Below are 10,575 nucleotides of genomic sequence, written 5' to 3' on the forward strand. Positions count from 1 at the left end.
CCCAAACCCAACATCAACACAACACCACAAGCAACCAAGAACCAAGACCCAAGGCTCAACAGCGACAAACCTCGAAAAAAATGGCCATCACCAGCGCCGTCTCGGACCTTCTTAGCTCCATCCGTGAGCTCCTCGCTTCCGTCTTTGGCACCGCCTACGCCATCATCCACTCCTTCGTCGCCAGCATTCTAGGCCTCTTCACCGGCTTCTTTGCCTTCCTTGGTGATCTTGGCAAGGGCGTGTTTGACGTTGCCGGGGGTGTGGGCAAGTTTGTCGCTGGTATGTCCGTCCCTAACTGTCTCCCCCTCTCCTTTTTCTCAACCCTGGAACCGACTTTTTTTACCAATCCGTTTTCTGGGTGGGAATATGGAAGGAAAAGTTGGTCTTGGACTAACACGTTCTGTCTCTTGCACAGGAAATGCCGCGATCATCGCCGTTCTTGGTGCCGCGTACCTTGCCTATGGGCGCTTCGTCAAGCAGCCACAGCAGGGCCGTAAGCCGGCTGTTGTAAACGGCGCCGGGGCCGGGAAGAAGACCAATTAATTAATACGCATCAAACCGCGGAGAGGGAGCGATAATTATATTGGGCGCTTAAGTGGAGGAACTAATTTTTGGTTTAAGGATGATTCAGTGGGTAGACTGCAGACGGAGACTGGGAGTTTGTCTATTAGATCAGGGGTTACCTCGGTTTAGTGACACTACTTTTATGTAATACCTATGTACCATGTACCTTGGTCTATTTAGGGCCACGTTAACAGCCGCCGAGGAAAGTCACTTGGTACCAATACCAAGGATGCAGATAACAGGTGGTCAGACGCGAAATCGATCAATTTGAACAGATGTAGTATTATTGAGCAGGAGTGAAGCAGAGATTCGTGTGCGTCTAAAATAATCGAGCGGCATGTGCTTCGTATACAGACCTCCCAAAACAAGAGGCCGGGGCTGAGCGGGATCCAAAGAGGAAAGAGATAGAAACCCACTGGTCTTACCCGACCAAAACTCCGACCAAAAAAAACGCTCGCCAACTCCTCTATGTATATATGTCTCGCGCATTCTAGATGCATTAGTTGTAGGGTATCCGAATGCTGGTTCATCGTTCATCAAAAGGAGAAGGAATAAAGCAGATAGAAGAAACATGGGAATCCATATTTCCCCCATTTCCAAAATAATGACCCTCCTAATCCAGCATCGTCTCGACAGCAGTCTCATACTCGTCCTCACCCTTGCCCTTTTGGACAATCACAGGGTAGGACGCCCGCCCGTCATCGGTCTTGTATTTGTCGTCGTCGTCGTCGTTGCCGCCCGTCTTGTCGTTACGGCTTTCCTTTTTGTTCTTGTCGGTCTCCGCTTCGCTCTTGTCCCCTCCAGTCTTCGACGCCTTACTCTCCCGTCTCTTTTTCTTCTCCTTCTTCGTCTTATCGACCTCACTGTCCCCCTCATACGCCTCAGCATCCTCATCCTTCTTCTCCGCCTTGCTACCGCTGCTGATGCTCGTCCTCGCCCCGCCCGCATTCGCCTGCGCATTATCCAAATCCACCCCTCCCTTCTCCCCCATCCCGTCCTCTTCCAGCTCCCCGCCCTCAATCACGACCCGGAGCTCAAGGTCCTCGTCCTTGGAATACACCCGCAGGCCGACGACGGCAATCGCGTTCCACGGGTCCGGCCCGTCCTCGTCCTCCGTCTCGTCGTAGTACTTACCGACCACGCCCGTGTTGGGCGGGGCCGGGGCGGCCATCCGCGGCTTGCGCGACATGTCGTCGCTGCTGTAGAGCTCTTCCCAGTCGGAGATGGGCGACGCGCTGGACTCGCCCTCAGATGTGACGTACATGTTGGCGGGTTTCTTGTCGGGCTCTGCGGATGCCGGTGTCGCGGGCTTCGGCTTGGGCGAGGACTTGGCGGAAGGTGTGGGCGAGGGTGGCGGTGGTGGTCCGCCGGGTACCTTGGAAGGGTCGTTGTCGTTGACAGGCGGAACCGGCACTTTCTCCTTGTCTTTGCCCTCGGTGCTGGGCGTCGAGGAGGTGTCCGATTTAGGCGTCGGGGAGCCGCTGCTGGAGCTATCGGAGCTAACTGAGGACGCGGGCTTTTCGGCCTCGGTAGCGTCAGGCTTCTCCTGGGATTTCTCATTTGACTTCTCGTCAGACTTGCTCTCAACAGCCTTGGGCCCCTCAGCAGAAACGTCCTTAGATGACTCCTCCTTCTTGTCCTCCGAAGCAGCTTCTGCAGGAGTAGACTTCTCTGACATCTGTGCTGCGGTCTTCTCGACAACGGGAGTCACTACAGGAGTGGCAATCGGCGTTCCATCGGGTGAGTCTTCAACCGCAGTTCCTGCCGCTGCCGGCTCCTCCTCCTTCTTAGACTCAGCATCAGTCTTCGCCTTGTCCGTCTCAGCTTTGTCGCTCTGTTTGTCTTCAGACTTCTCATCCGCCTCCTTGAGCTTCTCGTCGGTCTTTCCAGATGACTTGTCAGCAGCCTCGGATGGAACCTTCGTGGTGTCGTCTTTAGCTTCCTTCTTATCCTCACTCTTGGCATCGTCCTTGGCCTCGGCAGCCTTCTCCTTCTCCTCCTTCTCCCTCTCTTTCGGGTCGTCCGTCTGCACGCCCCGGTCCTTGGGCTTCGACTCTTCCGCCTTGCGCTTCTTTTCCTCGCGGGCGGCCTGCTTGGCCTCGAGCTTCTGGTTGTTCTTACGGCCCTGCTTCTTAGTAATTTGACGGTTGAGGTGCCGCTTGTCCCAGAGACGGTGGCGCTCGCTCTGGCGCGCATCGCTGGCTTTCTTCTGGTCGGCCCTCTTGCGCGCCCGCTTGACGGCCTCGAGATGCGCCGACGCCTTGCTGTGCGCCAGGTCATAGGCGTACCCGACCTGCGCCAGCTTCTCGTTCTCGATCCGCTTCTTACACTCGCGCTTGACGACGTCTTCGATGCTAGGCACATCGGTGTTCCGCTCACCGGCCACGCTGATGAAGACGCTGTACGTACCCGGCAACATCGAGGGCAGCTCGATCGACACGGACCGGCTCATCAGGTAGTTGCCGTGGCTGCGGACAATGTAATCCTCTGGGTCCGGGCGGTCTTGCTCGTGGATGCGGAAGTGTAGCCGGAAGTAATACTGGCCGTGGAGACCCTTGAAATACCGGTTATCCAGCTGGCTGAGCACGATGACCAACGGCCCCTCGCGCGTCAGCTTGATGTGGAACTTTTCATGGTACTGCGGCTTCCACTCGACGTCAACACCAATCCATCGCTGGCAGCAGCGCCAGTCAGGGTCGCGGAACAAGCGCGTGCGGTCAAAGTGCTGGTACTTCCGCAACATGTCGTCGTATGAAATCCAGAAGACGCTGTCGCTCCCAAACTGGTGGCCAAGTTCTTCCTGCACCTCGGTCGTCCACTCCTTCGAACCGTCCGACCAGGCACCTTCCCAAATGCCCTTCTTGGTCGTGCCCCAGGGGTTCCTGAGTTTAACCAGCCGGGTGCCGTCCTTGAGCGTCCGCGCTTCCATCACAACGTATGCATGGCCTTCCTCGATTCCATCTCGCTGGCCGTACCCGCCATCCAAGAGACCGGTGCTGCAGCCAAAGAGGAACTCCTCGTTGACCTTGCTGAGCTCATTGTCCCAGAACCCATCAATATCGAGGATGTCGGAAGCAAGGAGCTCCGTCGTGACGCCACCAGAGAGATCTTCCAGTCCTTCACCGATCCAGCCACCCCCAAGTGATGCATAGTCACCGTGGGCTTTAGCGTAAGCCTTCTCGAAGAGAGGTACCCAAGTCTCGTTTTGGTCCTTGCACTGCCCGAAGAACAGCGCCTTGGAGCCCGTTTGGTATGTCTTGCGATACACCCGCTCGACATCTTCCCGGTCGATCTGTTGCAAGAGGTCGCGCTGTAAGCTCGGCGAATCCCAGCAGGGGGACTTGAGAAACAGCTTATCGTCCACAATAGAGTAAATCCATTCTCCGTCTGTATCGCTGTCAGCTCTACTTGTCCAGTACAGTCTCATACTCCCGATATAAAGCTTGGATTCCCTCTTGCTCTTGACACTCACCTCGGTAAAAGACAAATCCATAAATTCCGATCCGAGTATCGTGCTCGACGCAGATGCGATGAATGCCATCCTTAACATTCGCGAGGCCGGAGAGACTAGACATCAACCAGCAGTCCCCGATGTTGCCCTGCTTGACGTCGGACCCACTGATGTTCCCCAAGAATTTCGGCTTCTCGTAGATCTCGTGTACTCGCTTGACCGCCTTGGGCACAATGGAGCCCGGGTTCAGCATGCTCGACATGCTGAGGTCGAATTTGGTTCGTCCAAGTATGTTGAGCGTATGACCTTTTTCCATCTTAAGGTCCCAGTCCTACCGACACCAAACCGCCGTTAGCGTCAGGGTTCCCAAGATCGCAGAACACTCGACTAGGTAGGAGGGGAAACAAATAGCCAAGGACTTACCAAGTCCCAACCGGGGTCCCGGTACCGCGTGTTCACCCTCCGGCATTCTTGAATAATCTTCCGGACCTTGCGCCGACATTCCTCTGCGGCGCGCTCATACCCGGCACTCAGCAACTCGTTTGAACGGTCCGAGATGGTGGGTGGCAGAACCGGATCGAAGGGCAGTACCGACAGCGCCTTGTTAAACCGCTTATTGCTAAAACGCTTCCAGATCCGGTTGATACTGTACTGCGGCGGCGCCTTGCGCTTCTTCTTTTTCTTGTTGGCATCGTTGGGGTTGGCTGGCGCGGGGGCGGCGCCTTTGTGCTTGCGGTAGTTGTAGTAATCGTCCGATTCGGACGACGATGAGTAGCCATACATGCTCGGCGACGAGATGGACTTGTCCTCTCTTTACCTAAAAGACCAAGAACAAGATGGGTGCCCGGGAACAAAGGGCGGTGAAGAGCGCCCAGCAGTCGTTTGGAGGACTCGTGGGTGGACAGAGGGCGGCCGTGGCTCAGTCAGAATATCGTGGGGGAGGGTGTTGTTAGAGGAAGGAAGCTCGGGAGGACGTCCGGGAAGTGGGAAGGGAATAAAGAGCCGAGATGTATTTATATGATCTGGGCGGCAACGTGAGCAAAACCGTCCGTCCCCAGGTGACCCCCAACAATGGGAGAACGAAACGGCGAGACAGCAGGGTCGTGGAGGCGGGTGCGAGGCCGGCGGCAGCCAACGGCTGGGATGCCGGGCTCGGCGTGGGCGGTGGCGGAAAGACAACGTTCGAGAAACGATCGCCTGCCCCTGTTCCTGATGGAGCCTCGGACAGGGTTGGGGGGGTTCGGAACGAAACGCAGGGACTCAACTGGTGGCACTCACAGTACAATAACCTCAAAGCAAGCACAGTTCGAAAAGCTTCAAAACTGGACCGTGTCGACAGAGGAGACAACGAGCCACAGAACGAAGAGAGAAGAGAAGACAAAAGACGTTGCCCGCGCCTCACCGAACTGCTGTGCCCAACGTCCTTGTATATACTGTATATACGGGCAGTCAACCGAGCTCGTGGATGACCCGACCGCCCACCGGCTCTATCAGGCAGCGAAGTGCGCCGAGCGGTGGCCGTAAAGGTGCAACACTCCCTCGCCCGAGTCGTTCCGCCCAAACCAAGCCGGCCACGCCAAGCCGGAGACACTGCATGCTGTGGACGACCACTTCAACCTGCAGCAAAAAAACCCAAAAACGCGCGACGCCAAGCACACGACCCGCTTCTCCCAGAGCCGCCATTGTTGCCGCGATGCTTATCTCGGGGAAACAACTGCGGAATCCGCGAATCCCTCGATGTCCCAAAGCTGTGGCGACAGTGTTTGCGGGATGATCCACGAGCGGGGACGGAGGGGGAACGGGCGCGTTTCGAAACTCAGCGGCGCATTGAGAGTTGCACTGTCCAACCCCAAGACCCTTTGTTCGACAGGGCTGACGTCGGGTAACGTGCGCGTGCCTTCGGTCAGCTGGGACTCGGCCCGGTGGGCTTGTTTGTGGCGTGCGCAAATAGCAGACAATGATCGGGGAAAACAGGAAAGAAAACGCAAAAGGAAGATCGCTCGGATGAAGATTGAGGAAAGCAGCGTCCGGAGACGAAATCTTGTCGGGGATCCCAACAAAACGCATATGCCCATTACACCAGCGAGGCGAGCCACCGCCGAGAAAGCTGGAAAGCGAAAATGGAAGGGTCGAACGGTCGTTGACCCACCCCCACAGTGGGGAATCGCTCCAGTCAGCCCCATCGCGCCCCACCACCACCCACCTTGACGGGTGGTGGAGCATTTCGCGATTCTCAGCCTCCAGGGAGGTTCCATTTGTCAGACCGCTCGCTATCACCGCGACGGCAAGCCTCGATCTGCTTTCGTGCGACATGTTGCCCTCGACCGTGCCTCCCTCAACAACCACGAATTGCCTAGGGAGGAAAAGATCAGGTTCGATTGCAGTTTCCCCGGTCCCTGAAGAACCTCACATTTCATTTCTTCTAGTTCCGGCTATTTCGCAAAACCATCAATTGACTTGTATCCTGAGGTGCAACCCCCTTTTCCATTGTATCCGTGGAGCGGAATAGCGGACCAGAGTCAAACTCGGCAAAGAAGAGCACACTCCGGCGATCGCGGAGGCAAGCAGGCTCCCGCCCGACAATCCCTTTTTTTTGACTCGACCAATTCCCACAAATACCTTCAAGTGGCGCGACCGCCAGCCGTGCTTACCGTGCCACGTTCCTCCAACGGGCACAGTTGTCTTGCTGACTGGGACGCTCGGAATAGCACCGAACGGCCACTGGACACACGACCGACCTAACGAGACTACCAGCAAGACCTCTGCCAGCGAGATGCATCGATCCCGACTTTTTATCGCAATCATCATCCATTGTTCCTCCAAACAGGATAACAGCAACCAAGTTCCATCCCTCTGAGTCACAAACAACTGCCAAACCCCGTTCCGTGAGGCCGTCCGATTAAGAAGCTCCGTCCGTCCTCACCACCCGCGGGCAGCTAGTTTTCAGGGTCCCCGTCTTGTGACTTTTGCCCAGGCGGCCAACTTCCATTGGCCATAGCAATCCGCCCACTTTCATTCCTGAAATGGAGGGTGGGAACCGGCAAACTCCCGAGCCCGCGGTGCCCCACCACATCAACCCGCAAGGTCCTCAACTCCGTGAATTGACCGCTTCGGCCTCCGGTGAACGTTCTGCCAACTTCTTGAAACCCCGTTCAACTTGCCGATTTTTGCTAAACAGCGGACGAGTATTTCTCGGAGAGCCGAGACTGGGCAATGGGCAAGCATGGTGCAGTAACCCAATTCAGGAAACTGCTGATCATTTTCCACACTTTTCGTCCGACGAATACTCCGTTGAGACAATATTTCTCACGATGCAGCGCCGGACCCGCCCGCTCCGGTGCTCTGGCGCTGGCGGCTGGCGGTTTTCCGCGCTCTTGCCTGTTGTGAAACCCCTTAAGATACCATGGCCCAGCGACACAGTGTCACGTTGAAGTGCAACAGGACACCCGCAACTTTAACGCCACGGGGCGAAACACAAGATCGCAAAGCAAGGGGCCTTATGTGGTGCAACCCGACCGCTGCTGCAACCTCCCAAAATCGGATTTCAACTCGTCGTACATGTACTTGTGTAAATCATGACTCAGGGTGAGAAGCTGACACGTCGAGACCAACGGCAAGCTCCCAGTTGTATCGTATCCATGGCCTATACATCGAGGAACCGACGAGAAGACCGGTCTTATCGAAACCAATCAGCCGCTGTGGTCAAACCAGTCTAGCTTGACCACTGCAACGCCGGTGCCGCTACCGGCTCACTCTCGGCGCACAGTCGCGCCGAGCTCCGCCCCGTTTTAGTTTTGATAATACGCCTCTTACACTCTTTGCGTACCAGTCTTACTCCCCAAATCACGGCAAGAGCTTGAACTCCTGATAATATCCCAAATTTTCCAAGAGAATGCCGTCATAAATACACGATCACCGAAGTACCAGCCCAGTGAACCAACCCTGATGCAAGAGGTTCGAATCTCGCAGTACGAAGCAACCAGGGCGACTGAGACAGAAGCCCGGTTTGAAACCTTTGACGACTTCCATGACCCTCTATGCGTGACCTGTATACCCATTTGCTGAGGAAACCGCCGAACGTGAGGAACAATGTTGCCACGCAAGTGGCACGAAATTCATGTTGACTCAACACTCAACAAGTGGGTGATCCATGAGGGTATGAGCATCACTGAACCCGGGGGCTACAACGTCCATATCTTTTGACCATCCATATAAGTTTGGAGGGAGGTGTTCGATTTTGGACTAGACCGCATGGGTTGTGTGCATTCTCAACTCTTCCCCCTTCCCCCCCGGCCCCCTTCAATTACATCACCCATTATTCTCGTTTCATATCTGAATCTTGACATTATGTTTGTAAACAAGGACCGTGCCACTCACGTCCGTTGAGGTATGGCTATCTCGCAGTCTATTCCAGGGGCCGCCCTGTGATGTTTCACACTAAATTTAAACATGCCATATGAACTCAGGTTCACACATCTGGGGGTGCTACTGATCACTACCATGAGTCTGTTTTCGACCTTCCTAGGAATCAGCTAATTACCATAGGGGAGCCGTATACTAACTACGATCCGAGGTCTTGCTAACACCGCGACATCGAGAATGCAGGCCAAGACAAGGGGAACTGGAACGAGTGTAGGGTTTTCTTTATTTTCTCACAGCCTCGAGGGTTTAATTAGATAGGTCGATCTTCTTAGCTTGACACAGATGTGAGGATACTTGGTAGATTTGAAGAGTTGCTGTGAGTCGGTGATCCCACAAGTCTAACTAGATGATGAGTCTTGTAGTTAGAAGCTAGGGGGAAGGTAATTTGTTCCTTCGTCATGAATTACAGTTGACAAAGGCGTCGCAGCATCTCATCCGTAAACAAGAATGTGGGCTAGGCTGCATGACATCTCAGGCGAGGAATGGTCAATGGCCTGAGGCACAGGTACCCAACACTTACCCTTTGTGCCGAGAGCTAATTTTATATCTTCTACAGAACAAATTGCTGCATGAACGGGGTTGCTGAGTTTGAGCCCCCCGGCTATTCTGACCCCCGACGTTGCCTTGGGGCGCTGGTCCTTCTGTTATAACCACTCCTACTCCCACTGTATTTCAGATTATTCTACACAATGTTTCATATTTGGGTGTAGGTAGATATGAGCAGGGCTAATGTTCGGACTGATGTATCTGGTTACAAAATTGGTGGTAGACTCTCTTTGGGCAGGGGCGTAAATGAAATGTACATCTCGTAACCGAAGCACACAAGCATATGTGAACTGGACTACGAACTTTTAGGGACGATCTATATGTTGCCGTCGATGATAATAACGGAAGATACATCCAACGTTTCCAATCTATCCACTATGCTACTAAGATGTAACAGCCGGTACTCCCACAAACATATCCTGACAGCTCTAGCATAGAATTGTTGTACCCACCCATGTCCATGATACCTAAGTAGCCAACCGAATACGACCCGCAGGAGAAGCTTTTTGAAATTCTCCATCATCCCATGCAAATATCTGCTTGACTATGTGGCTTGTGTCCTGACTCCGAGGAGAGCACGAAGGCCGGAAATAATTTGGGGTTGTCCCGGGGTAATCCAGCTAGCTACGGACGGGAGTCAGGCACAATCAGGGCAGGGCGCCGAAGTGAGAAAGTGCTCGACCACAAAGAGACAGGTCTGAAGGTGGGTAGATTGAGACGTTGAATATTGTGAAGCGAGTAATCACTATGAGGTCTCGAGGTTGAGAACTAGCAGTCGGGAACGCATGGTTGACCAACCCACAGCTCTAGTGTAGTTCTAAGCAAAGTATTTCCATACACAATGACATATCCTAAGCTAGATTGGCTTGACATACTCAGCTAGCGCTTACATTTGTACTGGAACAACATACAGCGTATCCACTTTCACTTTGGGGAAGTGTGTTGATTTTCCTGCTCTTAGTGTATCTTGTCTGCTTTACTGTAGTGCTTTCGGCAAGGAGACTCGGGGCAACGGACCACCTCTTAACCAGGTGTCATCTCCAGTGCCCTGCTCGATTTTCTGGGTATTGCTTCCGGCCATGGGCTTGTTTCAAGGGGAAGCCCACACAGCCTATTTAAATGCTCCCTCTCAAACCGAAACCTACAAGAAAACCACGTACCGCCCCATCCCAAGCCACACCACCTGATATAACCTCGTCTTTTCCTTCTACGGCCACCGGCTCCCCCCGATAGAGTTTGAACCACCAGGTCTAGCTTCGGCATTGCGAGGAGGGCGTCGCCAAATTCCGTCGTACATGGAAATGGCCTAGGTTTGATTCCTCGTCCAGCGAAATAGAAGCGCCGAAAGGGGGCTTTTCGTAACTACTGACTATTATCCTTCCAGACAGGCATAGTGCTCAGTAGTAGGCTGTTTGTGATTCAGCATTTAATAATTTTCTTCTTCATTTTCTCCTACTTTTCTTACAGTCACATACGTTTTTCTTTGATGCAGAAAACTAATTGGCAACATAACTGCAATGTGATCGACTGTTGCCTATTGGTATCAGAACCCTGACTGGCTCGCAATCAGCCGCTGACTGACTGTAACCCTA

At 54.0% G+C, this 10,575-nt stretch overlaps 2 protein-coding genes across 2 annotated transcripts; one reads left to right on the forward strand and one right to left on the reverse strand.

Moving 5' to 3' along the window:
* Positions 1–80: 80 nt before the first annotated feature.
* Positions 81–543, forward strand: C8A04DRAFT_29235 (uncharacterized protein; the record flags this gene model as incomplete). The annotated part of the gene is made up of 2 exons (XM_062780936.1): positions 81–279; positions 416–543. 2 exons carry the CDS (start codon positions 81–83, stop codon positions 541–543), a joined length of 327 nt encoding a protein of 108 aa, XP_062636582.1.
* A 634-nt stretch (positions 544–1,177) lies between these two features.
* Positions 1,178–4,798, reverse strand: C8A04DRAFT_29236 (calpain-D; the record flags this gene model as incomplete). Its single annotated transcript, XM_062780937.1, has 3 exons — positions 1,178–3,951; positions 4,037–4,346; positions 4,439–4,798. The coding sequence occupies 3 exons, from the start codon at positions 4,796–4,798 to the stop codon at positions 1,178–1,180; spliced, it is 3,444 nt and encodes a 1,147-aa protein (XP_062636583.1).
* Between the last annotated feature and the right edge of the window lie 5,777 nt (positions 4,799–10,575).

The sequence above is a fragment of the Dichotomopilus funicola genome, assembly GCF_033296635.1.
Source record: "Dichotomopilus funicola strain CBS 141.50 unplaced genomic scaffold C8A04scaffold_36, whole genome shotgun sequence".
In the NCBI taxonomy this organism is placed as follows: Eukaryota; Fungi; Ascomycota; class Sordariomycetes; order Sordariales; family Chaetomiaceae; genus Dichotomopilus; species Dichotomopilus funicola.